Source organism: Neolamprologus multifasciatus, chromosome 5 (genome assembly GCF_963576455.1).
Source record: "Neolamprologus multifasciatus chromosome 5, fNeoMul1.2, whole genome shotgun sequence".
NCBI lineage: Eukaryota > Metazoa > Chordata > Actinopteri > Cichliformes > Cichlidae > Neolamprologus > Neolamprologus multifasciatus.
In genome coordinates, this window is record NC_140443.1 from 30252360 (window position 1) to 30280259 (window position 27900).

Sequence of the window (27900 nt, forward strand, 5' to 3'; positions counted from 1 at the left end):
ATTAGGGGGGTGGATGGGAGAGGAGGGAGGAGTTAGCTTCATGTAAACGTAGGCATATGTCCGCCTGTTAGGAAACCAGCAGATTTTCCTCTAGTGGCAAGGGAAGCGAGAAGAGAGCTGAGAGCGAGCCTGCCTGCCTGCACACGTAAGTCTTCTATTCTTCTGTTCCCTGGGATTGTAATAAAAAGTAAGATTTTAAGAATGCAACCGGGTTTTTTTTTTCCTAAGAAGAATTAGTCCTGCAGTTGCTAAAGAAAAAACACTGCTCAGTCTGGTTTTAATTCATATTATGGACTGAAGAGTTTGCGAAATAGTGTTGTGAAACTGGGACATCAATGGTATTTCCTGTAACTGACGTGGATTTCAGCCTTGCAAAACCAAAAAAGCATTTCACAAATTCCCTTTTTACCAGTTTTGTTGTGCCTTCTGTGTTTTTGTTCCAGTGGAGTTTGAATTCAGGTAGACAGTAGGAAAAGCATGCAACTTCATGCAGCTGTTCATCTGCACAACGATAAACATGCGTATGTGTGTTTATGCAGCTTTTCTAAAATTCCATTTTATTTTCTGAGCCTGTTCTTGCATGTTCAGAAGAAGCCAAAGTAAAGGTTAAAGTCCCAAAGCTCTGCCTTTTGTGACACAGCTCTTAACCCCCGGCCAGTTGCCATGCAACTAAAACTCCAAATCAAAAGGAATTACCTCAACAGCCAATGGTCTCCCACAGTTGTATTATTAGTGCAAGGTAGAGTTGTTTCCAGCCATGCTTTTCACTGCTTTCCCACAGAAGCAGCTTTTGTTTAGGATTCTGGCTGTGCTCCCCCTCCCCACACACACCCTTTTCTTACCCATTTATCTGTGCTGGAGAAATCTAAACAGACTAATTGCTCCTGAGAGGAGGAAGGTTCACACAAAGCACTGTGTGGTGTGAACACACAGTGGTGTTCAACTGTTTATTGGAGTTGATATTAAACGATATCCTTCAGAGATATCATCATATTGAGTTTCATGTGGGTGTTCATCTTGGACATGGCAGCGGCGGTAACAGCAGCTGATAGTGAAGCAGCAACTGTACACTGCATAAATACCCATCTCATTAACCCAACACAAAGGGAAAGGTAGGGCGAGAGGAGACAGGAGAGGAGCTTTCATTTATCTCATGCAGATTTGCCGTTGTTGCACTGCGTCTGGGGTTCATTTATCATTGTCCTTTTCCATAATATAGCACGATACACCATACCTGCACTCAACTGATATTTTTACAATCTGGTTGCAGCATGTGGCTGACTCTTCTCTACAGCTGCACAGGTGGAGCAGCTCTTCTGTATGCTCTGTACAGATGGCTGATTCCCACTGCTGTGCAGTATCATGGAGGACTGGCGCTATTGTGGCACGACATGATTGTGGAGCGAATGCTGGACACACTGACCCAGTCCACACGTCCTCAGGTGCGCCGTCCACAAGCACTCACCTCTCACAGTGTCAACCATCACATACTATGTCGATGTGATTTAGTTTAACAGTGTATGAAGCATATAGAAAAGGTATGGCAGAACCAAGATGGAGAGAAAAAGCAAAGCATGTTAAAGTCTGATGTCTTGTACATTTTGAAAAATATAGTGACCACTCGCAGATAGGCTACAACAGCAAAGGTTCACACTGGGCTCCATTTGTGTCAGGTAAGGACAGAACTCTGAAGCTTAGTGGATAAGGGCTCACCAAAACTGGAAAGCAAACAGCTGAAGAAATGATTGTGAACAATAAACTGTAAAAATATCCGTGGCACCCACGAAGAATATAGCATACCAGATTCATGGCAATAAATCTAATAGACAAACAGTAATGTGAGGCAATCTGCAGAGTCGTCTACCATTTGTTCCACTCAGTAAAAACTACTTTTCACTGAAATTGTCAAAACTTACTTGTCTGGTTTCTTATGTTTTTCTCATGTTTTTCTTCATTCAGCCTCCCTTTTTTTGGGTGGGGGTGGGGGTGTCACGGCAACCATAACTATTACAGAGATGTTAATGTAAGAGTGTCATGAACCTAAAACTCTTTCACATACACAAGTTGGAAATGCAGCGATTTGCAAATATATTTACTAAAAATACTAAAGACGTTCTATTAACAAAAACCATTATGAACCTAAAGGTTTTTTTATTTAAATATTTTTAAATAATTTAATTTTACAGGTTTTTGAGTGTGGAGTCAGTAACACACTGCAAAAAGTAGAAAAAGGTAAAAGCAAAAAAGGGACAGGAAAAAGAGTTGAAATGCTTAAAACATAAAATGAGTAGAAAATGGAAAGAAAAGTTAAACTTATAGTTTTAGTTGAGCTTGTGCATCCAGAAAGTATTAACAGCACTTCATTTGTTCCACATTTTGTCATTTTAGAGCGTTATTCCAAAATGGATTTAAATTCACCTCAAAATTCACCTCATAATTCCCCATAATGTCAAAGAACAAAAAGTGCTTATGTGTTGTCATGAAATCAAGGGCATTTTCACACCCGTAGTTTGTTTATGCTGGTCCATATCAGCTGATGAATTTGAGTTGTTTTTTTTGTTTTTTTTTACTATGGTTTGGTTTGTTTTCACACAGACAAAAATGTAAGTGAACTACAAGTGAACTAAAATGTTTCACTACAAACAACATGAGAGTGTTCAGTTCGCTTATCGGCCAGATGTGTCCTTGGGGGGACTATTGGAGAACTATTAAAAATTGGAGAACACAGAGAATTTACATTTATTTCACGGCTAGTTGCTAGTCTGTACAGACCTTTGCACATCTATAATACCCTGCCACATCCCAGAATACAAAGTATACATGACTACGGTAAATCTTTTAGCTCAAACTTGCAGTGTAAAGTGGGTGGTTTGTTTTGGATCAAGGCTTGGATCACATTCACACCCTAAATGAACAACACCAGTACATTTGCAGATGAGACCACCTACACCAATGTGTCTCGGTGTGGTTGTTTTGGTCTAAACCCGAGTCTGATATTCTGTACAGTACTGTAAACTATACATCCACACAAACCGGAAAAGGGGGATAACGAAACGATTTGATTTAAATGGTCTAAACACCACAGGTGTGAAAACACACTAATTAATAATTTAATGAAAACCAAATGACCCTAAAGACACTATTACTTTTAATATCATTTTTTTAGTTGCGTTTGGGGCTTAGGGTATGAAATACACTCACAGGACACTTTATTAAGTACACCTTGATAGTACTAAATTGGATGCCTTTTCCCCTTGAGAACACCATTAATGCTCTGTGACACAGATTCAACAAGGTGCTGGAAAAATTCCTCAGAAATTTTGTTCAGTTGTTGATGACAGATGGGGTAGTCTTGAGTATTTCAGAAACTGTAGATTTGCTGGGATTTTCCACACATGAGCATATTCAAGGTTTATAAAGAATAGTCAGCCAGACTGCGTTGAGCCAATAGGAAGACAACAGTGTGTCAACATGCAGACTCATTCTCACAAGGTATCCATAAGAGCATTGGTGATAGGATCACATGATAGGATTATACAGTTGCTGCAGATTTGTTGGCCGCACATCCATGATGCAATCTCCTGTTCAACTAAGGAGCTTGGAAATAAATCTTAAAGATGTCCTATTGGAACGGGTGATAGTGGGGGCCGTTTGAGTATAGAAAATCCATTGTCAAGTTTAATAAACCAGTTTGAAAGGATTGGAGCACTGCAGCCTCCCTGAGAATATTCCTGTAGACTGTGGGGTTTAAAAGATTCTTATTCAGTACGAAAGGGCAAAAGTGTGCCAAGAAAATATTGCCCACACGATTACATCACCACCACCAGCTGCCTAAACCCTTGATATAAGAAAGGATGGACTTATATTTCTGTATTATTTACAACAAATTCTGGCCCCACTATCTGAATGTCACAGCAAAAATTGAGACTCACTAGATCAGTCAACTTTTTTAGAATCTTCTATTGTCCAGTTTTGGTGAACCTGTGTGAATTGTAGCCTCAGTTTTCCAAAAGGAGTGGCGCCAGGTGTGGTCTTCTGTTATTGTAGCCAATCTGCTTCAGGTTTGGGTATATGGGTTCAGAAATGCTCTCACGCATACCTTGTGGGAAAGAATCTCTGCAAGTTGACACACTGTTGTCTTCCTATTGGCTCAAAGCAGTCTGGCCATCTGACCTACTACTGGTACTGTATCATCAAAGCATTTTCTCTCACAAAGCTGCCACTCAATGAATATTTTCTCTTTTTCTGACCATTCTTTATAAACTTTATATACGCTTGTGTGTGGAAAATCCCAGCAGATCTACAGTTTCTGAAATACTCAGACTAGCCCATCTGTCATCAACAATTATGCCACGGTAAAGTCACTTAAATCACACTTCTTCCCCAGTCAGTTTGAACTAAATGCCTAAATGTATTGAATTGCTGCTATGGAATTTGCTGGTTAGATATTTGCATTAAAAAGCAGTTGAACAGGTGCACCTAAAATAGCGTCCAGTGTTTTACAGAGCTTTAGAGCTGAAGCACAAAAATATGCAAGTAACGCTCCATTCTTTAGCAGACAGCTGTATTAAGGGCCCTGGCGGCCCAGTATATTGCGTGTTTGCTCTAATAAAAGTGTAAGGCAACTCAGAAAGACGCGTGGGAAAAGGGTGCAGCCTATACGGCACCGCTTAATGAGCTAATGTGAGACAGCTGTGCTGGCTGGGAGCGGCTCCTGGGAGTGATTGGTTGATGGGGATCAGGTGTGCAGCGGGAAGGAACCTTGCTGAGGTTGGACTAAAACCTAAGCTGGCTTTCTGAGGTCTGTTTTAATGTAATAACAAGAAATAACACAAGCACAATTTCCCCTTTAACAATATTTTCATAAGAGGGAAAATATCATTGGATTCTGTCTCATGCTGAAAAAATGAGTATCTAGCTCTTATTTATAGTGTGCAGACCACAATTTTCTCTTGTTGGACATCTATGAAATGTGTGAAACACTGGAACCACAATCGTAACGCGAGAAGTGATAAGATTAACAAAACTATATCCTATATGTGTTTAAAATCCCCTTTAAAAATTCAACCATCAGATCAAAATATCTGTGCCAATCCAAGTATTGTCTGTTATAAGTATTTAATAACTAATTGATGCTCGTAAACTCTTATTGAGGTTTTATTAAGTGGTGCTTTTTCTCCCCCTGCATCTAACTCCAGCGACTCCTACATGCAGTACAGAAGAATGCCACTAGAGGAGACCCTCGCAGCGTGGTGAAAGCCATCGACAACTTCTGCAGACAGAGGGAATGGGCCATGAATGTCGGGGATGAGAAAGGTACTGAGTTCCCAATGATATGCTCAATGAGTAAAATCAGTTCCTTATTCGATCTAACTATATATTTTTAATAACTATATATTTTTAATATTTCTTTTTGTTTTGTCATAGGCTGCATTCTTGACTCAGTGGTGTCTGAAGTGAATCCAGTCACTGTGTTAGAGCTGGGAACCTACTGTGGCTACTCTACGGTGCGCATCGCCAGCCTTCTTCCTCCACGCGCCAAGATCATCACTCTTGAATTTAATCCAGACTACGCCAAAATTGCTCGTCAGGTTATTGCTTGGGCAGGACTAGAGGATAAGGTAACGAGGAGCTCTAAAAAGAAGCTGATTTGCATAGGGTATGCATAGGGTCAGATTGCAATATCCCTTTTTTATTTTTATTTTCTATTTACTTATTTTTTTAATAGATCCAGGTAGTTGAAGGCCCATCTGGCGAGTGGATCCCCAAAATGAAGGAGCAGTTTGGGGTGAAAACATTTGATTTGGTTTTCTTGGATCACTGGAAAGATCGCTACCTTCCTGACACAAAGCTGCTAGAGGCAAGTCTGTTTGACTCATCCTATACTCATTAAAGTCTTTGCTTTTTCTGCCATGACTCCAGTTTTGCCTTTCTTCTTTTTTGAATCAGGACTGTGGCCTCCTAAGGAAAGGCAGTATCTTGCTGGCAGACAACGTCATCTGCCCTGGAACCCCTGATTACCTTGAGTATGTTCGAAACAGCCCGAGATACAAAAGCCAGTACTTCAAATCTCATCTGGAGTACACCAAAGCGGAGGATGGCTTGGAGAAATCTGTCTTCTTAGGGTAGTTTTAAAGGGGGGAAATAACCCCTATTTACACAGGTACTAGTAGACCTCAGACCTTCAGAGTCTTGGGTTTGCAGACTCTGCAAGTGAGGAGGAGAATCTGTTTTGCTTTTTCTAAATGTCATAAAAACTGAAATTAAAAGTGACGTGTAGAAAAGCTGTGTTGTGAGCTTTAATTTCCACTGTATGAAGACTTGATGCACTCTTTGAGATGTCCATACTGATACAGTAGATGGTAGTAATGATACATTCAGTCTTCTAATTTACAGGTGAGTTGCAAACTGATCTGGCGGCTGCATTTTTTTTCTCCCAGAGCGTCAACTCAAATCAATAATAAATCTAATCCAGCTGCATTCTGTGGTGCAGAAACCTATTTTGCGCTCTCCTATTCTCCACCATTGTGCCAGTGTTGACAGGTGTGTGAAGGGAAGTGCGTGTGTGCGCGTGCATGTGTGTGCGCGTGCATGTGTGCGCTCGCTTATAGGGGGAGTACAAATCAAATCGCTGCTCATCTAATCTCTCAAAGTGACGGAGGTCCATCATCCTGGTGTGTGTGTGTTGCAGGGGGAGGGTTCTGCATTTGGTTCAACTGTATGAAAAAAAAAGGGCTAGTCCACCTAGTGCTTTCTTCACAGACGCCTGCATGATAATCCCAATCTGTGGCCATTAGAGTGCAGAGAGAACGAACAAGGAGAGGGTTCATGAGAGAGAGAGAGGGAGAGGGAGGGGGTGCCCAGACAGAGGCGCGCTCAAAGGGAAAAAGAACGAGAGAGAGGGAGTGTGTGTAAGAGGGCTTTTAAGGGATTTGGCGGTGATTTGTAGAATCTCACTGCTGTAATGTTGCACTTTTCTCTGATTCTCACATGATATTATACCCCCCCCCCCTCCAAAAAAGCTGCAGAACTCAGTGTTTTCATTTTGTTTTCTAAACCACAACAATTTTTTTTTTTGTTGGACCATTGTTTTTAGAGTCTTTGCTTATTTTTGAGAGTGCACACAGGCTGACTGAGATGACAGAGGATTTACGATCAGTCAGGAGAGGAGAGCCTTGCTTCCAGATATAATAATCACATTTTGGACCCTGGATGGAGGCCTGCGTGGAAGAGTTTGTGTGATGGACAAAATCAAGGCTGGTCCATGAAGAATGGGCAGGTAAGACTTACCTTCTTCCTTCTTCACTATGAAGAAGTTTAAAAAAAATGTGATTCATGCAGCTTGTGGAAATTCAAATCCTTCTTGTATTGATTGCATGTATTTTTTTTAACTTCATAATCACGGTATAGCAGAGGTATTTTAAATATGAGATTTTATCATTCTAAGAAAATGAAATGAAAATTATCCTGTAATTATTATTTAGAGCCTTGTGAAATTATAATTGTGATTTATTTATTTTTTTTAAATGGAACGGGCTCAACTGATCATTGTGGATTTTGGCAGTGATCCTCGTGCAGATATAATTAACCTGCTCCGGCTTTTGAAGCATGAAATGCGGTCAGGATTTAGTCAATGTTTTGTTCTGCAAAATTTATAGTGTTTTCCATCATCGCCTCTTTGCTCTTCATGATAAAAGCTTCCACTCTGTGTCATCCTGCATCTTGGCTAAAATCCACTCTTCAGCCACAGGTTTTTTTTTAAGTGCACCTAGATCTATCGCTTATATTTTGTTCTTTCTCCTACGTTTTCCCAGCTCTGATTCAAAGCACAGGAAACGATGTTAGACTGTAGGTGCTTTTTCTGCATCACTACCTAATAAGGGAATCACTGTTAGCATTGACTCTGCAGCTCTGCAGTTATCGTCCTTAAACATATCATAATTGCCATAAGGAATTAAAGAGAAATATTTATAAAATGATGCACAGGACACACCGAATTTTACATTTTTATGCGTTTCAAGTTGGATGCTGTATTTAAAAATTCAACCCAGACTGCTTCATGGATGTGGTGGATCCATAAAAAGAATAGTTAATAAGGTAAACTGGAGAGAATAAAGTGTATGAAGCTTCTACATGCTCTAACTTCAATAATAACCAGATGTTAACGCCCCTTTTCTTGACTCCCTCAGGTGTCAAAGGTAGAGGGAGTGGCCCAGTGCTGTCAGTTCCTCTGCTGGTCATCATCATGATATCAGAGGTCCTCTCATCCCATCAGTGCTCCTGGTTTGGTACGTCACATGGATACAAACCATGGCTTCGGTTGCTTTGGGTTCTACTGGTGTGTTTCAGTCCAGCCTCACATGCCCAGCAGGGCACCCAGCCTCAGTCCATCAAAATCGAAGGCGACATCACCCTGGGCGGCCTCTTCCCTATGCATTCTCGGGGTCCGGCTGGGATACCCTGCGGAGAGATCAAGAGAGAGAAAGGGATCCATCGACTGGAGGCCATGCTCTATGCCTTGGACCAGATCAACAGCGATCCCGAGCTGCTGCCTAACATCACACTTGGGGCTCGGATCCTCGACACCTGCTCCAGAGACACGTATGCCCTGGAACAGTCGCTCACCTTTGTCCAGGCCCTCATCCAGAAGGACAACTCGGATGTGCGCTGCTCAAATGGAGAGCCTCCGATATTTCCAAAACCGGAGAGGGTGGTTGGGGTGATTGGTGCATCTGGAAGTTCGGTGTCCATCATGGTGGCCAATGTACTAAGACTGTTTGCGGTGAGATTTCTTTAACCATCCTAGCTTTGTTAACCAGTGAAAGGGCAAAATATTTGGGACAGGGAGTGTTTTGAGAATGTAAGCTGATAAAATGATCCCCTCACAACCTCTCCTGAATCTGTTCACAAAGAGAGAGCACAGTAGTTCCCATTCACTGGGTTTGGACTCTCAAGTCAGGAGAGACAATGACAATTATTCTTAAGAAAACAAGTTTAACCAAACTGTGATCAGCTAACATTTCTTTCATTCTCGCTTAATATTTTACAACTACTGGAATCTTAAGGCTTTTTTTTTTAAATTTACCATTTTAGTGTTTCTCCTTTTGTCATGCTTGCAAAAAAAAGGTAAAAGTTTAACACTTTGAAAGAATTAAGTATTACTAAAGTATTAAAGCATCTAAAATCTTCACTCAGAAAGTGAGTGAGGATCACAAAGAGCACCGCCACATTTTAACCAGTCAGAAGCAACAAAAGGACCAGAAGCACTATGTTAAAAAAAATGATTTACACACATCAAGTCCGAGGACACTGTGCCAGAAAATGAGCAACTATATGGAATACATTCCTAATTTTAGATTTGAGCAGCTTGCAGTGATATCAGTGACCAGCTGTGGCCAATAAACAGACGTCCTATGTGCGAGAGCTCGCACTTGTGAAGTTAATTTATATAGCTGCCCCTTCATTTCCTGCCTCAGTAGAGTTACAGTATTTATGATTAGGTCACTGCAGATTTAGGTCTTCTTTATTAAAATTTGAGATTGATTAATTCCCTCCTTAGAAGATAATGCGGACCTTGGTCATCAAACATTCTTATGGAATTCATACTCTGGGTAGTCTGAGCTCCAGGTATTCAAAGAGAAAGACATGATTGGATGTAAGGTTGATTGGCCATAGCTGTTAATGTGAGTGTGGATGTTTGTCTGTTTTTCTGTGTTAGTTCTGCGATACGTGTGCACGTCTGCCCAGGGTGCACCCTGCCTTTGGCATAGCCACCCCAGTACTTCTGGAACCCCTGAATTGGATAAGCAGTTAAGGAAAGGTTGGACAAATGATAGATGAAGACGTCTGATACCAAAATATTATTGAGACACTTTATGTTTTTACCTAACTTACTGCTGCTCTACAGAGATAAACATCCCACCTCTTGATGATATTATAAAGCAGTGTAACTGAAACAGCTATGTGACCTGAATGAACCTGTGTATTGCTGCCTGTCAGAGTGACTCTTTTACAGGGTCGTGAATCCATTGTAATTGTTGGAATCTGCAGGTTAATCCGGGTAATTTTTTTTCTTTGACAGGTGATTGACCTTTAAACACTGATTACACTGATTACACATTGTTTATAGCAATGATGGAACACCGAGTCTGTGCAAATCTAACATTTGGGGCAAGCAAGTAATACAGAAAAATTGTAACAACCAGGCTGATGTGTTTGGATGTTTCTGTTTTGGTAAATTCTGCAGTTAATATCTGCCCTCTATCCAAGTTGCTCCTCCTTCAGCTCAGAATCCACAACTTGGGTAGAGGGCACATATTAACTACAGAATTCACCAACTCCACTAAGCCCCTCTCAACAGCTCAGGACCCTGGGCTCAAAATAGTGTCAGGGTAACAGGATGACATTGGTTCTAGGATCGCAGCAATTTGTGACCAATGTGAAGTAGATTTAACTAAATAGTGCGTTTCCTCCTACCGTCCATATGTGCAGCTTTCCAGACCGCAAATGCTTCTAGTCTTAAGTTCTTTACATATTCAACATCTGCTCTTAACCAATACACTTTTTGTTGTAACCTGCTCCAAATGCATCTTTATTTTAGTTTTTTCCTTTTTCAATAGGTGAGCATAAACTATAAATTATGTAAGGTATCTTATATGAGACTATTTTTAAATGAGACATGCAGCATGCATTCATCGAGTTTTCTCTAATGAAGTTTTTATAAATTTTGCAAATACCTCTGAAGCAATTAACTCTTTAACTCATTAATGTAACATGTTCATTGACAGTTAATATTTTAGGGTCTAAACCCTTAATAATTCAAGGTTGTGTAAAATAACTAACCCATTAATATAGCTTTCACAAACCCCTTTAAGATGCACCTGTAGTCGAATGTTCTATACTGACTCATTCCAGAGGGTCATAATTATATCCATGTTTGTCAGCCTCTTTATTCTATACCCGAGCTCAGCGTCTTGATGAGTCAGTCTAGTTTGTTCAAATTACAATGATTCTTTCTCAGCTTCACTTATTTTATGACTGTAAGCAGATTTCAGCAAGACTGGACCAAAAGAGGATGCTTATGTTAGTGATAAGGCTTATTGATTTTAACAAGTGAATTGGTGCAGATGCTTCTGTGGGATTAATTCGGGAGAGGATTATGTGTTTGTCTTGTGCATTATAATTTTGCATGCAAACATCTGAGGGACTTTTCAGACAATGATACAGACTCCTCTGGACACTGATGATGTCACATGCCAGGCACTCTTACAAGGGGGAAGGAGAGGGCAGGAAAGTTCACCAACCTGATTTCAGGATGTGGTCTGGACCACAGAGGCTTACCAGTACATCTGAGACTGACGGGGTTAACGCGGAGCAGCAAATGCAAGCTGCATGTGGCCACTAGAATTAAATGTATTGTATGGCTTACAGCTGAGAAATGCTAACCTTTCTCTCGGCTCCTGATCTCTGTCTCTCCCTCTGTGCTTAACGTAATTTGACTAAAACCACACTAATCCTTGCAGATAATCTGTGAAATGGTTCTCTCGGTCCTCTCTCCTTCTCCCCGTCGCTGCCCCTTGTGAATACCTTTATCTCTCGATGCTCTCCAAAGAGGGCTGGATGTTAGCCACGTTTGGGGGGACTGGCATTAGCAGGTTCAGGGTTGAGACTGTCGACATAAACTGTGTCATTAAAGATGTAGCACACCAACAAATTAAGCTTCCCATCCTTATTTTCCCCCTTTACTGCTCTGGTTCCCACCATCTGTACTCTACTGTGACGTTGGCTGTATCCTTAGCGCAAACCAGCTCTGGGCTTTTCAAGAGATGAACGCTCTATGATAGTCCAATTTTGGGATTTTAATGCACTGTGACTTGCCAGTATTACTGTGGGAGGCATCCATTTAAGGGCTTGCCTGTGAGTAAGTGGTGCATCATGCTCCTGACATGGTTCACTGCCTCTTGTCATCCCTTTTACCTTTGGATTCACATATTGGCCTAATAATCAGCACTGCTCATGTTTTCCATTTGACCCGACTCTTTCATCACAAATGACCCATCCCTGTGTCTCAGATCCCCCAGATCAGCTATGCCTCGACTGCCCCGGAGCTGAGCGACAAAAGCCGCTACGAGTTCTTCTCCCGTGTGGTGCCTCCGGACTCCTACCAGGCTCAGGCCATGGTGGACATCGTCAAGAACATGGGCTGGAACTACGTGTCCACGCTGGCATCCGAGGGCAACTACGGAGAGAGCGGAGTGGATGCCTTCCTCCAGATCTCCAGAGAAGCAGGTTGTGTGTCTGACTGCACTGACGTGAATCTGCTGTCACGACAACAAGGGATTAGTCATTTGTGTTTTTCCCACTCATTAAAAGACAAAATCATTTGTGCTTTTAAATCTATACGATGGGATGACCTGTTAGTCCTAATGTATTAGTGATCACATTTAATATGATCAAATTCACATACATGAGTGATTGACAGTATGGGACAGACTCTAACAGCTTTGTCTACTGTCCATTACTTTATCCAGATGGAAATATCTCTATCTCGACTTCTGGATGGTTTGCCATAATATTTTATACATTGTATCTGAATGGTGAATCTAGATCAAATTCAGTCATTTATAATAATTTTAATTGGAGACAGATCATCTCGTGCATTTAGAGATATGACTGCCCTGAAGAACAAGATTAAAGGTAAGAGAGCTGCCAGAGTGCAGGCTGGTTACAACCATTTCTTTCTATTGGGCGGTGAAATAATAATTAATAATTAATAGAATGTCTTACGCATCCTTTGTTTGAAATTCACCTTAAAAGAGTTAGGAAATGACATGCAATGATAGGTAATCCATCTTTCAATACTCAAAAATGAATCATTTTGCATCTCAGCAACATGCAGTTTACAATGAGGAAGGCAACACTGGAGGTGAGGACCTGTCTCCCTCTACACATCATTTCTGCCCATGGTTGCAGTGATATAACAGAATTTAACCAGGATGGGACAATAAGTTCTAAAGTGTGCGTGAAACAGAAGTGCAGGTATAAAAAAAATCGGATTATCGACCCAAGGGAGCTCAGGGTGAGAGCAGGGCATTATTATTTCAGAGATTAATCATAATTTATATGCAAATTCAGAACACATGTTAATGACCATTGCTTTTTGAAATAATTAGTGAATACAACAAAACACACCTTTCAGGTTTCATGTGTTTTGAAACTTGTTTTTTTGGAGACCTTTTTTTAGTATTTAACACAATTCGGTGAGATGCGTACTGAACTTGGAGAACAAAAACAAACTGTCGATCTACTGGTGCTGGTATTGATCTGATACCAATAATAGCATTAATATTGATATTTGGAGTGGTCCACCTGACTCTAACCCAAAACAAAGATCTGATACTGTGTGGTGGGTGTTGGTCTCAGTCTCAGTACAGGAGAAAGGTTTGAGTGTGTTCTTCCCATTCTGGAATTTACTAGGATCTGGTCATATAATATTGTGTGTACAGTAAGGATTTTCACGTTATGATATTATTGCTATTTTGACACATAGGTCTAAGCTCATTAATCTACATAATTAGCAGACAAAAAAACCCCAACACCTTAGCTGGGTGTTGTTTTTGCAGAGTCGTGGGAAAACCTAGCTACCTTTACAACTGACCTAATGTTGGCATGCTAACACTGCAAACAATAAAAGATGATTTTTTTGGTCTGTAACACAGGAGGGCTGTGTATTGCACAGTCCATAAGGATTCCACGAGAGCCCAGACCAGGGGAGTTTGATAAAATCATCAAGAGACTGATGGAGACCTCCAACGCTCGCGGGGTTATCATCTTTGCCAATGAGGACGACATCAAGTGAGTCATGCTCTGCTGCATGGTGTATTAGATACATGAAGTCAGCAAGATATTCACAAGGATGCTGTTTTACATTTAACTATGTAGTCTCCTGTTCTAACCACTCTGAGCAAAGAATGACAGAAGAAGAAGAAATTTCATCATGATATATAACTGTATCTTTCAGACGGGTGTTGCAGGCTGCCAAAAAGGCCAACCTGACAGGCCACTTCCTATTTGTTGGATCGGATAGTTGGGGATCCAAAAACTCTGCGATTGAAGACCAGGAGGAGGTGGCTGAGGGTGCTGTCACCATCCTGCCTAAAAGAGCCTCCATTGACGGTAGGAAAATGTATTAAATGAGCCTTAAATCTAACTCTGAACAGCTGGATCCAATAAGCGTACCCACAGAAGCCTGTGACATTGACAGATGAGTCTAATATCAATGCACCAAATAAAGGAAATTAACGATTGATAAGTCTGATATATCCCTATCTGATATTTCCAGCCTGTATAAATTCTGAAAAGTGACTTAGAGCCATATTTCAAAGGATTTTTTTTTTTTACCATTATCTCTGCTCCAACATGTCAAGTCCTGTTATTTTAACTGTTTTAAAATTAAATGCGAAAATGATTCAGGGTTCGACCAGTACTTCACTTCGAGGTCGCTGGAGAACAACAGGAGAAACATCTGGTTTGCAGAATTCTGGGAGGATGACTTCAAGTGTAAACTAACTCGCCCTGGGATAAAATACGATCCTGGTAGAAGAAAATGTACAGGTAAGCAGGGAGCAGCACCGAAAATAAAAAGTGTCACCTTATCTGACTTATGCATTGGTCATTTTTGTTGTCCGGCAGGTGACGAAAGAATCAGCCGAGACTCTCAGTACGAACAGGAGGGCAAGGTGCAGTTTGTGATTGATGCTGTGTACGCCATGGCCCACGCCTTGCACAGCATGCACCTGGACCTCTGTGCTGGCTCCATGGGCGTGTGCGAAAAGATGGACCCCGTAGATGGACGCATGCTCCTCCAGTACATTCGCTCTGTAAACTTCAACGGTGAGCTTCCAACTTTCAGTCGGTTTTTCCGCACCTACCTCATGATACGTCTAGCTATTTAGATAAAAGGAGAGTTTTATTTCGTTGGTGCTGGGGAGAGAAATACTGCAAGGAGATCTTTTTGTTAGCAAAAGCCATGCTTTTCTAACTACCGCTCTCTGCCACTGGCGAGGTTTTTAAAAAGAAGCAAATTTAAAAGGGAACGCAGCGGAAGGGAGGTCGTGTTGAAAACGGAAGCTTTGAGATGTTTCTGCTAATGTGCTTAGCTGCAGAACACGACGCATTTCTTCAAAGCACGTCCCCTCCCTTGGGCTGCGTCCTCGCTCTTCTCTATACACAACGAACCCGCTTTTCATCCTCGTCTTTCATAAAAAAATATTGCAGTTTGGAAAAAGGAAAAAAAAAGTGTCCTGTGAAAGCATCCTATTTATTGCTGCTCCTCTTACTGGATGACCTTGGTTTGTATGGAAGATTTTATGATTGAGCGCCTGCAGGGACCCGAGAGGAACATTCAATCACGTTAGGGCAACAGAGGAGAGTGCACTGAAAGACTGTACTCGTGGAGGAGAGCCTTCACTAAAGAGCATCCTGCACTCAGCTTTCACATGATTGCACAAGAGTGAAGTAAGCAATAAGCTGCATTCAACAGTGTGTGGGTGTTCTCTCTGCCGCTAAAGATGGGGGTATTTTTCTCTGGTTAAGGCAGTTTGAATGCCTTCTGACTTTTGGCTTTCTTTTGATAGTGCATAGGTCATTTAGACTGTCTCCATCTAACAGGTAGCGCAGGAACTGGAGTGATGTTCAATGAGAATGGAGATGCTCCGGGTCGATATGACATCTTCCAGTACCAGATGTCCAATGTCAGCAATCCTGGCTACAAGAATATCGGCCAGTGGACAAACCATCTTCGCCTCAATGTAAATGTCTATTTTTACTACAGTTGTGGTACAGAGTGATATTCAGAAGTTTATTTCTGCTGCATGAGAAGATGAGAGATTAACTTAGTTTTGCATAAAAACTGGAAACAAAGCTCTAGTTTAACATTATGTCTTGTTGTCCTGTTTTCCTCCCCTCACCCCCTGGTTGTAGCACAGATATCTGCCACCTCTGCAAGTCTGGTTCTTCGTGCTGAAAGGAAGTTTTTCCTTCGCACTGTTGCCAAATGCTTGCTCATTGGGGGGCATCTAAATGTTAGAGTTTTTGCTCTATTATTGAAGGGTCGTCACCTTAGAATATAAAGCAGCTTGAGGCAACTATTGTTGTGATCTGACACTATATAAGTGAAACTGAATTGAAATTGAATTGCTGTGTCCAAAGCAAAACTAGAGAAAATTGCAGAAAGTTGATTCTGTTCATCTGGACTTCTCTGAGTCCTGATGGTGCCAAGCATCCAGTTCCCATGACCATGAAATTATTCGGTGCAAAAGTTGTACGTTTCTGCTAAAGTACGACCCAACACTTAGATACTTACCTTTTCCAGTTTCTATGCTAAACCTTGCATTCAGCTGATATGAAAGGCAAGAAAGTATCATTTTCAAAATTGCAAACTATCCTTTCATTGTAAGATTCCTTTTACTGCAAGCTTTTTGCCAGATGGCTGAAAGCTACCTACAGAATAGATAGCTTCAGACAGAAAAAAGGCATCTTTTCCAAGTTTCCCTGCCTATCATAGTATTGCATTTGATTTTCTTTGTAAACCAAAACTCAAAATATGGTGACAATGTGAGGGAATTTTTATTTGTGAAAGTTAACAATTTTATTCTTTTTATGCCAGTTTACCTGGCTTTCAAAGCCTTTAAGTGGTCGTGGAAGAAGTATTTCTCGAGGAGTTTTGTTTCACAGTTATTAGCCTTTTGTTAAGTCACAGCCAGCTGTAATATAGTAACACACTGTGTGTGTGTGCATCCATTTCAGCCGGAGGAGATGCAGTGGTCGGGCGGTGACCGTAAAATTCCAGAGTCGGTGTGCAGTTTTCCCTGCGAGTCTGGCGAGAGGAAAAAGATGGTCAAGGGTGTTCCCTGCTGCTGGCACTGCGAGCTCTGTGATGGCTACCAGTATCTGCTGGATGAATTCACCTGTGACATGTGCCCATTCGACATGAGGCCCTTGGAGAACCGCACGGGATGCCGCCCCACACCAATCATCAAGCTGGAGTGGAGTTCTCCCTGGGCCATCATCCCCGTCTTCTTGGCCATCCTGGGCATCTTAGCAACCACCGGAGTCATTGTCACCTTCATCCGCTTCAATGACACACCCATTGTCCGGGCTTCTGGGAGAGAGCTCAGCTATGTGTTGCTGACAGGAATCTTCCTCATCTACCTCATCACCTTCTTCATGATTGCAGAGCCCAGTGTGGCAATATGCGCCTTCCGCCGCCTGTTTTTGGGGCTCGGGATGTGCATCAGCTACTCCGCCATGCTGACGAAGACCAACCGGATCTACCGCATCTTTGAGCAGGGCAAGAAGTCGGTCACACCTCCTAAGTTTATCAGCCCCACCTCTCAGCTCATCATCACTTTTATACTCATCTCAGTGCAGGTAAGCTTATCAATGCTTCTCCGCCATAGATAAGTCAAAGCTCATGCAGCAGTCTAAAGCTCCTTTCCTCTACAGTTACTCGCGGTGTTCATCTGGTTTGGTGTGATCCCCCCACACACCATCATTGACTATGAAGAGCAGAAGCCTCCAAACCCAGAGTTTGCCCGTGGAATTCTCAAGTGCGACATGTCCGACCTGTCCCTCATACTGTGTTTGAGCTACAGTATTGTACTGATGATCACCTGCACGGTGTATGCCATTAAAAGCAGAGGAGTTCCTGAGACCTTCAATGAGGCCAAACCAATCGGCTTCACCATGTACACCACCTGCATCATCTGGCTGGCCTTTGTACCCATCTTCTTTGGCACAGCGCAGTCTACAGAGAAGGTAAGAAATGTAACAAGGGCAGTGCATGGTTTCAGAAATTCTGAAAATGTTCATATAAACAGGAAGAGGCTACTGTGAATGTGGAGAGCATACACCACCAAATGTCAGAGAAAGTCTGGCAACGGAAAGCAGGCCGGCACAGAGAAAAAATAAACTTTGAGGGGGGGAATTTTACTTCCAAATGACAATGATGTGAAGAATGCTGATAAGTGAAATACATGTGAATTATGCAGGAGGGTTAACTACAGCCTTATAACATCCACCACTGGCCAACAAGTTTTATATCCTGAGAGTGAAGTTTTGATTACCTGAATATTCAGTTGACATCACTGGTTAATGAATTGTTACCTGCTTACTTTATGTAAAGCATGTAATGTGAAAAAATTCCTGTTTTCCTCCCTTTAGATCCTTTCAAATTTATATGGATTTTGGTCTGACAATATAAATCAATTTGGTGAGAAAATGATCTGGTGATTTATTAGAGAATAAAAAAAGAGATTAAAAACTCCACGATATTTAGATAAAATATTGTACCTATAACATCAGTGCTTTTATTTGTCTGCCTTTATTTATTTATTTTGAAATATGAAAAATAAAAATAATGAACATGATGCAACTAGGTTTTCCTGAAATTGAGTACAACAACCTACTCGCACATAACTGCATCACAGGTAATATCATAATTTCTGGGGCCAGCGAGTATTTTTAGATGTGAAATTTGTTGCTGCTATCACTTTGTACATCTACTTAAAGTAAAGTTATGAATTATAATAGAGTATAACTTGTGGCTTTTTCATTTGATGATAAAAATCCAACGTGTTCAATTGGTTGAAGATGGCAATTTATTATGTATAATATTAATAATAATAATAATGAAAAGTATTTTACAGTTCTGATGATTGTGTTTTCAGGAAATTTTAACAACCTCTTTGGAGTAGGCCAACAGTTTTTGGGGGCAAGAAAAAACAAAAACTTTTATATGAGACAAAGAATAGCAGGAAATTTTCAGATGATGATTTTCAAAGACTGATATAATAGCTTCAGCTCAAAAATAAATCTATTTAGTAAAAATGTTACTTTTTAAAAGGACAAATGAATAACTGAATTATTTCTGGCTGCTCTTTGTGTTAGGTTGGGACAAAAAGAAATTAAAAGAAATAATTTGACCCACTAAATGATAGGTCAATAAATTCTTCCGCATAGTCAAATTTGATCTTTTTCAAGGACATAATTAAATCTCGTTACATTACATAAGCACTCCCTGAGCTCCACTTACAGTTAAGATAAACCGTATGCTGAATCGAGTTACGTAATGCACAGTAACACACGAACTGTAAGAAAGTAAATAAATCCCTCAGATGCTGAAAGTGAAATTTGAGTTTGTTGCCTGTCATATCGTATTTGCTTCCTGCTGTACTCGCAGGACATCCTGCTCCCACTGTACTGAGGGTTTCGTTTAGCTTGTGGGCTATTTGCTGCCGTCACAAAGTACAAGACAGTTGGGGGGGATATTTGAAAAATAGAGACGGGCTTTGGCTAATAGAGAGCTGTATTATGAACCAGTCAGGCTGAAACAATTACTGCCTGAGGTGCTTTCAAAGTCTTTTCACCTCTTCCAAATGGAAATGAAGTGAATTAAGAAAAGGAAAGGAAAGGAGGTCAGATGTGCAGAGGGACGATAAGAAGCCCTCCAAGACCAATTCAGCCATCCCATTCAATTAATCATCACTTAGAAAAAGAGCTAAATATAGACCTTAACTTTTGTCTGGCTTATGAAAGTAGCGGCTGTTATGCTCCCATCACGTGTTGGAGGAGGTGATCTACCTGTGATGACTGTAATTACCTATGAAAGGACCATACAGTGATTCTCAGCTAGTCCTTCTGCTCGGGCGACATAACCACAGTCCACTTCACTTCCGAACAGTAAACAGCTCCGTTCATAAAGGGAGACGTCACTACAGGGACAAAAACATGTGAAAGACGATAAAAGGAACTGTACTATATGGACATGAGCCAGGATGTGTTGCTGCTGAGGATATTATGCAACTTGCGACCTATTTATGGCACAAAACATTTCTTATTTATGATACTTGTGGTTTTATTTATTTATGACCTGTTTAGTTTTCTTGAATAATGAGGGTTTTTTTTATTTTTTTATAATTCATTGAAGGCAGATCTCAGAAGAAGTCGCTCACTGTGATTATTGTCGGATGCATGCAAAACAAGAAAAAAGGAAAAAAAGAGGAAGAGCAGCTAGATGTGGTCAAAGCCCATAAATAGAGGCTCTTTTCCTGACTTCATATACTAGATCATAAATCATTCATCAGGGGGAAAACACTGCCTTCCCTGCTTTGAGATGAAAATTGTAAGGACTGCATTGTGACAGCGGAGATTACGTGTACCCTGCTTTCCAAACTATCCTTGCTGCTGCATCCAGTATGCATGAAATTGGGACACACCACCTCCATTGGGCATTCAACTTTGACCCCTTGCTTCCTCTTGTGGGTCAGAACACCAAAATATAATAAAATTTAATTAAATTTAAAAATGTGCTTGCTCACCTACTGGAAAATGCGAGTAGATGCAATAAGACATCTTGTTGTTTTACGTTTATGTATAAATTATTGCGCCCAACAATATTTTTGGGGTTATTAAAAGAAATTATATTGCGGTATTGGAAATATATTACCACAGACTGTATATAGCAAACGGATATAGCCATGGCAAGCTCACATATGGATTTCTGGACTCTGTGTTTTGACTACACCATGTTGGGCTTTTTGGCGCCAGAATTTGAACGTGAAGGTGACGTAGTATCGGCTAAAGCTAGCAAGTTTGGTTAGCCAGCAATGCACAGACTTGCGATTCTGTGCTAACTAATATACCTATATTAATTTCAGTATGTATTATTTTCCCAATACTTTTTCCATAATTAATGAATCATTATGGGCACTACTTTAACTTACTGGTTGAGCAGGCGCTCTTATAAGCCTTATGGCTGAAATGCCCTCTCTCCCCCTCTTTCCTGCAAACCGTCAAATAAAGGCTAAAAGCACCAAAACAAAACAAACAAATCTATAATTTTCTTAGTGACACAGACTGTTAAAAACAAGTGTGTGTGTGGAAGGATTTTTCTGAACTCCTCCGTCTCTGTTGCAGATGTTCATCCAAACCACCACTCTGACCGTGTCCATGAGCCTGAGCGCCACCGTATCCTTGGGCATGCTCTATATCCCCAAAGTCTACGTCATCATCTTCCACCCGGAGCAGAACGTCCAAAAGAGAAAGCGCAGCTTTAAAGCCGTGGTTCAGGCGGCTACCGTGACCACGCACCTGTCCCTGAAGTCCAACGACAAACAGAACGGAGAGTCCAAGGTCGAGCCTGACAGGTCACAGTGACGGGAATCAAAATGACAACTGAAGCCAACAAAGAAATGGTTTGCAAAGAGTGGGAAAAAATAGCATTTGATTAAGCTTTTTGGCTGGATTGTGTGTGTTTCTTTTTTGAATCCCCCCCCTTTTTTTTTTATTTTGGATTGAAATACCAGCAAAAACATTTGTGGATGATGTTTCTTTTCACACTTATTTAGATAATCCAGAAAGTGAAAGCACAAAAGAAACCTGAAAAGGCTCACTCTACATCATGGGAAAAATGTGACAGCTTAGCAGGGGTATGGAAAAGATACAGAGCCACTTTGAACGGACTTCAGAATGATCTACATATAGATGTGTTGACATGAAAATGGAAGACAATTAAAAAAAAAAGTTAAGCTTAAATGGTGACCTTTGCTTGGCAGTAAGATGTATGCTTCTGTCAAACCTCAATGAAACATCGCTGTTCACAGGCTGCATGTGTTTTACGTTTACACGAATGTTATTTATTTGGGCTGTTGTAACCTTTTCTTCTGCTTGCACTGGAAGGATGTATCTTTTAAAATGCCCCACCATGTCCTGTCATGACGACCCCCCGGGCTAGAGACAACGAACCACAAAACTATAATCACTCACAGCTAAATCAATATCCAGTCACTAAGGAAACACAGCATTTAATTAGTCTTATCACTGCAATTATTGTGGCAGAGACTGGATTGCTTTTATTCTGGAAACTGAGTTCATGAGTGCACAAAGGATACGAGTGATTGTGAACAGGATGCATTATCTTGTACTTGTTACTTTTCAGTTTTCCACGGTGGAAAACAATGGTTGGCATTTTCCCCATATTATTTGTCCAAATATCAAGCAAACTTGTATAAAGGTCAGTTTGTGAGGGCTTTATGCCAAAGCTGTAGACAGGCTACATTTATGTTAATGCATGGGTACTTCACAAGCAAGCTTCACCTCTTTTGGCTGCGTTGGACGTTGTTCCATGAAAGATCCTCCATCTTCACCAGTTCTGCAAACATTAAAATTCATTTGACATTGAAAACGGGGCAGAATGAGCAAAAAGCCCCAATTTTATGTTATTTTATTAGTTTTTGCAAGTATATTATTTGCAATGTTGTTTTTTTGTTACTTGACCATGATGCATAACTCAGGTTTTGACTGATGTTTTTTGAGCCTTTTCCTGTTGTTCTGGCTTCTTCAATATAAATGGATTCAGCATTCCTCACATGCAGGCAGTATCACTCACGACGCAGGCTGGCTGCCAGGTTCATACCCTTATGTGAGAAAATCTTGTTTGTACTGCCCTCTGCAGGGAAGTCCAGGTCATTGACATGTTTGTGAATAAAAGTCAAGAGGAAATTGTCGATTGCAAAAGAATCTTAATAAAAAAATATTGTTTATTATTTGAGTTGGTTTACATCCAGCATGACAATTAAATCTAAAAGAAAAAATACCTACAGTAACTCCACGTGTAGCTTAGTCAGGGAAAACAGGGTGAAAAATAGCAAAGCATTTCAAAGACTTATTTTTTTTTAAATGATAAAGATTTTTGTTTGCCACACTGGGAAAGCAAATGGGGAATAAATAACAACAAAAAAAGTATCGCATTAGACACTGGCCCAGAATTTCATAATCATCGCAACCCTCACAGTCAAATTTCTCAAGTAGCTGTTTCTCTCTCACAAACAAATGCACTCCCACAGAACTACGAGGCTTCAAAACATAAGACACTGCCTACACAAACAGATTCATATCAGCACAAAAAAGAAATGTAGAGCAGGGTTTGCAGTTCACCCAAATGTCAACATTTGTAATTTCTTTTAGATAAAAGTTCATTCCCAAATGCTTTTTTGGTGTTGAGTGGCAAAAACAAACAAATCAAAAAACCCACAGCCAGGTTCTCGGTTTTAGAGCAGCGCCAACATGCTTCTTTACAGAAGTCAGTGTCTTGACCTCTGACACCAAAATTTACTCGAGGAAGTCATCCAGGGTCATGCAAGTGGTGGTCTTGGATGGGGGCCGTGTTACCTTTTTCCTTTTAGCTTTCATCAGTGGACGAAGCTGTGACAAAGGAGACTGGAGGTGGAGCGCTTGGTTAAGGATCGATGCGACCTACATTTATCTCGTGGTTATAAATAACATCTATCTGAAGCCAGACGGTGCTCCCTGGCTCTTACATGTATACAAACACACACATCAAACATTCCTCAGTGAAGTTCAAACACTAGAAGACAAGTAACACATGCAGAATCACTGATGACAAAAAGGATACAGGCTGGATGAATTTAGTTCGTCCTCCTAATCCATCATAACCAGTTCTGACCTGAAACACAAAAACATTTTTTTTGTTCAACAAAACACTGATGATGACAAAATGGGACATGGAAACAGTTTGCGAGAGTCGGCTGCACTTACAGCTCCAGGCTTCCTCTGAGGCTCCAACATGCTGCCAAAGGTTTTCTTCCTGAAGAGGAGGGAGTTCCTTAAAAAAGGGTCCAGATCTTCATCGCGATTCTGAGAAACAAACATAAATATAAAACAATACAATAAATAAATTCATTGAAAAATTAAAAACACATTATATATAGATCAGTTATTTAATGATGCATTTATTAGAAGGCTACCTTGCTTAAAGCTGACGTTTTCTCCCCGTGTTTGGATACAGATGTTCTGAAAAATCAACACTTCCCGTTTATACTTTGTTACAAAAAGAGCAGATGGATTTCAAACTACTCTAAACACAGAAGAAAACATTTCCACACTGAGTGACATGACTCTTACACGGGTGGATCGAGACGCATTTTCTTCAATGGAACCTGCATTGGTCTCTTGGCCCCGTCGTCTGGCGTAGTGATGTCGTAGGTCACGTTGAGGTCAATGTCCTCGCTATCTGCTGGATGGTGGAGGCGAGGCTGCTTCAGCTCCAGTGGGGCAGGGCTGACGGGAAGGCAGCAACAAGTGCGTGAGCGCATAAAGCAAATGCATTCTTAAGCATCCTGTCAAAAGCACGAGGAGACTGAAGTCCCACAGCTGGAGACGCACCTTTCAAAGATGAGCCGACTGACGGCTTCGTTTGTCCTCGTTGGTGTGCTCAGAGATTTCTGAAGAAACTCCACTTTCTTCTTCAGGCTCTGTGGACAGGTTGCACACAGAAATCACAACCACGCACATCCGACATAACAAATAAACAGATTTGTTTGATCTGCCTTACAGAGATTTCTTTGTCAGCACAGGCCAGATCGCTCTGCAGAGACTTCATATCCTCTTTGGTCCGATTCACCTCTATTGTACTTTTTTGTAACTGAAATGACAAACACCAAAGAGCACTTTAACCCAAAGATTCCGCACCGAAGTCCCATTTCTTATTGGCGAGGCGATCTTCTTATGTCAAATGACCTTGTTGTTTGAGGACAGCACTTCTCTCTTCAGTTTCTCACACATATCATTTGAAGCTTTCAAAGTTCCTTTGAGGTTATCATACTCTCTGAGAAAGAAAGAAAAGAGATCAGCAGTAAATACTGAGCAGATGCTGTGGTCATTAGAACTAAATACCTGAACAAAAAGCTCCAAAAGAAGTACTTTCAAACACACAAATGTTGTCCTTCTAGGTCAACTTATTAACTGGAACATATTTCACAAAAGCTCAGATTTACAGGAGAAAGGTGGTATGATCTTCATCTGGGTCACAAATATAGACAAGCACACAATCTGATTAAACTAACACCACAAACAGCTCTACGTTTCACATCTTTATAGAACACACTGAGTAGTTATTCAACGTACAGGCAGCAGAAATGTGAGGGAACCCTTGAATCTAATGACTTATAGAAGCAACACCTAACAGACATTTTCTGATGCAACACAAGAGACTTTAAGAGAAATATTCAACCCTTCCTTTCTGCAAAACTATTTCAGTATTAACTAAAAAGCCCTCGACGGCAAGAGTCAACACCAAGGGTAAACCTGAAACAACTTAATTTAACCTTCGAACAAAAAGAAAAATACAATAATTACAATTAAATGTATATTTTATGTAAAAGCTTCACAAAACCGTTTTTAATCCTGATTTGAAGTAACTAATGGATTCTGCACACTGGAGGTGTGAGGGGAGTTTATTCCACAACACTAAATGCTACCTCACCTTGTTTGGTTCTAGCCCTAGCAATACTAAAGTAAGCCTGTTCCTGAGGACCTAAGAGGTCTAGAAGCATCATAGCCCTCAAGTAGGTCAGCAATATATTCAGGTTCAAGATCATTCAATGCTTTCTAAACCATTAGCAGAATTTTAAATAAATGCTTTTACACACAGGAAGCCATGCAATGATTTCAAAACTGCTGTAATATGATCCATTTTCCTGGTGCTGGTCAGGACTCTGGCAGCAACCAGTAAAAACTCCATTAAGATACTTTAGTCTACTGAAAATAAATGCACAAATAAGCTTTTCAAAATCTTTCTTTGCCGCAATTTTTCCAATATTTTTAAGATGGTACTCGGCCGATTTAGTAATAATCTCCATATGACTATTAAAATCCAGATCAGCGTCCATAACTACGCTGAGATTTTTAACTTGATTTGTAGTTTTGAGTTTTTAAAGTTGGGAAAACTTCAAGCCTGAGTCACATCATCTGTGTTCAGACATATACCAAAAAGAACACAAACAAAAAAACTCGGAATAAGCAACAAAAACCACCCACTCAAAAAATAAATAAATAAAAATCATACTTACTTTTTCAGAGAGATGCAGTAGATTGAGAGCTGCTCCACTGCTGCCTGGCTGATACCCATATCTGTGATCATGGACTCAACCTCTGCTCTCTGGCCCTGTAACAACACATCCAAGCTGAGGAGAAAACAATGCACAGAGTGAATATGATGCTCTTTAACAATGAAGACAATCACTGGACCACATGCACATATTTCATATCATTATAGCTGTAGTGTAAGAGTCAGGTTGCAGTTGCCCAAATGCACTGGTATAAGTTTGCGCACTTGTCAAAGATCATCTTAAACAATCTTTATCTTTTCCTCTACAATCACAGGAGCTTGAATATAATACAATGGGCTGCAGATACCTTTCAAACGTTCTCAACTTGGTCCTTAAGCTCCGGACTTCTTCCTTGGCAGCCTGAACTTCATTTTGTTGCGTCTCCATATATGACATCTGTGTCTGTGAGACGTTAGAACATAATATTAGTTGCGGCGACTGTGAATCAGTGTGGATATTGCAGCTTTTCAACACTGAAGAACAGAGAGCTCATACTTTGAGGGCAGAACAAAGCATCTCCTTTTCTTTAATCTCCTTCCGCAAACTGTCTAGGTCTCGCCTCTGCTTGTCCATGGAGTCCTTTAAACTCTCCACCACCTTCTGTTTGTCCCGCAAGTCTCGCTCTACAAATTGACCAGACAGATGATCAATCTAGTGCTGCCTGCTTCCTTACAATCTAGCATAACCTTGTAACAGTTGTACTCAAGAGTTAAATTTCTCACCTTTAGAGCTCAGAAGTGCCTTCACTCTATCAACCTCATTCTGCAAAAAAAAGAAGAAATACAGTCAGAAAAAAGATAACACCTTAAAACAAATCCAAACAATAGCAATAGGAAAGACCACGTTTAGGTTCTGTTTTAGATGCCAGAAGGCATGAAGAGTTTTATATTGCTGTAGGATTGGTACCTGTAAGCTTTCCGGGTCAGCCGTGCTGTCCTCCTCTCCACCAATGTCAAAGAAGAGCTTGCTGATAATGTGCCTGGTGCTGACCTACACACAAACATCAAAATGTCATTGAAGCTCAATCTTTCCTTTGTAACTCAACTTGCCACGGTCTGTGCTGGTAGTTTGACAATGTAGCGTTACTGTACCTGTTTCCTACACTGTGGACAGGTTTTTGTAGGGGCTGTCTGAAACCACTGAAGAAGACTAGAAGAAAAAGAGGGGAAAGAAAATAACTTAAAAGATGCCATGAACTGAAAAAAGTTGTTTTGTTCAGATATGAGTTTGTGTATAGTTACCATTCATAATGGAAAGTGTGTCCGCAGTGAATGGCAGCAACATCTCTGGAGTGATCAAAGAAATCTGAGCAAATAGTGCAATATGCTCGAATAGGCATCTTACCGGTACAACGATCAGCCTGTTTTGGAAACAGCGTACGACATTGTTAAAAACAGTGAAATACAAATCGTGATATTCACTCCCTGATCATACGCGTTTCGGTAGTGTTACATAATATTTGTAGGCTAAAACAGTTAGCACTGGCTAATGTCAGTGGGCCTTACTATTCCGCTACCCAGGTTAAGCAGCTACATGTAGATAACCAATGTTAGCCGTAGCCTTATCGTGAGTTGTCATACTTACCAAACAAAGATATCAAGTTACTGCATAATCCTTCGTTATAAACGGAAACATCACCAATTGTACATGAAAATTTTCATTGTACACACATAAAATGAGGTAATTTAGGCAAGATCCTTTCAAGCTAACACAAACACAATGGTAACTCCATCGTTGCCCAGTTCCCCGCTGCACGTTCAAACCAAAGCTCCGCCCCTTACGGTGCGTTCGTATGCACACGGAACATAAATGAGCTGTTAGAGTCTACGCCAACGTATTTTGTATTAAGATTTAGCTCAGTCGCTATAAACGTTTGATATTTAAAACAATTAATACGTTTTCCCTGGAGAAGTTACAATTTAGTGTCACTCAA

General features: G+C 40.7%; 3 protein-coding genes across 6 annotated transcripts; 2 read left to right on the forward strand and 1 right to left on the reverse strand.

The window, feature by feature from the left end:
* Positions 1-18: 18 nt before the first annotated feature.
* Positions 19-6284, forward strand: comtb (catechol-O-methyltransferase b). Of its 2 annotated transcripts, none has more exons than XM_085159601.1 (6): positions 19-145; positions 1271-1442; positions 5199-5316; positions 5428-5621; positions 5729-5860; positions 5950-6284. In XM_085159601.1, exons 2-6 carry the CDS (start codon positions 1272-1274, stop codon positions 6127-6129), a joined length of 795 nt encoding a protein of 264 aa, XP_085015727.1. In that variant the 5' UTR covers positions 19-145; position 1271; the 3' UTR covers positions 6130-6284. The 2 variants fall into 2 exon arrangements, with proteins under 2 accessions (XP_085015727.1, XP_085015728.1); XM_085159602.1 differs by lacking the exon at positions 19-145 and adding an exon at positions 940-1112.
* A 122-nt stretch (positions 6285-6406) lies between these two features.
* Positions 6407-22932, forward strand: grm6b (glutamate receptor, metabotropic 6b). Of its 3 annotated transcripts, XM_085159594.1 has the most exons (12): positions 6407-7279; positions 8022-8097; positions 8190-8782; positions 12072-12288; positions 13719-13854; positions 14021-14175; positions 14473-14613; positions 14692-14892; positions 15670-15809; positions 16807-17430; positions 17506-17817; positions 20977-22932. In XM_085159594.1, exons 3-12 carry the CDS (start codon positions 8246-8248, stop codon positions 21214-21216), a joined length of 2703 nt encoding a protein of 900 aa, XP_085015720.1. In that variant the 5' UTR covers positions 6407-7279; positions 8022-8097; positions 8190-8245; the 3' UTR covers positions 21217-22932. The 3 variants fall into 3 exon arrangements, with proteins under 3 accessions (XP_085015720.1, XP_085015719.1, XP_085015718.1); XM_085159593.1 differs by lacking the exon at positions 8022-8097; XM_085159592.1 differs by lacking the exons at positions 6407-7279; positions 8022-8097 and having other exon boundaries at positions 8104-8782.
* Positions 18653-27741, reverse strand: traip (TRAF-interacting protein). Its single transcript, XM_085159600.1, has 16 exons — positions 27552-27741; positions 27209-27327; positions 27059-27116; positions 26874-26957; positions 26690-26729; positions 26463-26590; positions 26275-26369; positions 25929-26042; positions 24598-24685; positions 24413-24502; positions 24244-24332; positions 23983-24138; positions 23826-23871; positions 23617-23715; positions 23474-23524; positions 18653-23277 (listed from the first exon to the last, which is right to left on the reverse strand). Exons 2-16 carry the CDS (start codon positions 27304-27306, stop codon positions 23170-23172), a joined length of 1344 nt encoding a protein of 447 aa, XP_085015726.1. The 5' UTR covers positions 27307-27327; positions 27552-27741; the 3' UTR covers positions 18653-23169.
* Positions 27742-27900: the final 159 nt, after the last annotated feature.

What these genes read in the sequence shown, in the direction of transcription:
- comtb (XM_085159602.1), top strand. Translation starts at nt 1,003, where the DNA reads ATGTGGGTGTTCATCTTGGACATGGCAGCGGCGGTAACAGCAGCTGAT. An exon ending in CCCAGTCCACACGTCCTCAG is followed by an intron (nt 1,443 to 5,198) that starts GTGCGCCGTCCA and finishes ATCTAACTCCAG; the next exon opens with CGACTCCTACATGCAGTACA. An exon ending in GAATGTCGGGGATGAGAAAG is followed by an intron (nt 5,317 to 5,427) that starts GTACTGAGTTCC and finishes GTTTTGTCATAG; the next exon opens with GCTGCATTCTTGACTCAGTG.
- grm6b (XM_085159592.1), top strand. Translation starts at nt 8,159, where the DNA reads ATGTTAACGCCCCTTTTCTTGACTCCCTCAGGTGTCAAAGGTAGAGGG. An exon ending in ATGTACTAAGACTGTTTGCG is followed by an intron (nt 8,783 to 12,071) that starts GTGAGATTTCTT and finishes CCTGTGTCTCAG; the next exon opens with ATCCCCCAGATCAGCTATGC. An exon ending in CCAGATCTCCAGAGAAGCAG is followed by an intron (nt 12,289 to 13,718) that starts GTTGTGTGTCTG and finishes TCTGTAACACAG; the next exon opens with GAGGGCTGTGTATTGCACAG.
- traip (XM_085159600.1), bottom strand. Translation starts at nt 27,306, where the DNA reads ATGCCTATTCGAGCATATTGCACTATTTGCTCAGATTTCTTTGATCAC. An exon ending in CTCAGAGGAAGCCTGGAGCT is followed by an intron (nt 23,525 to 23,616) that starts GTAAGTGCAGCC and finishes TTTGTGTTTCAG; the next exon opens with GTCAGAACTGGTTATGATGG. An exon ending in GAACTAAATTCATCCAGCCT is followed by an intron (nt 23,278 to 23,473) that starts GTATCCTTTTTG and finishes CTCCACCTCCAG; the next exon opens with TCTCCTTTGTCACAGCTTCG.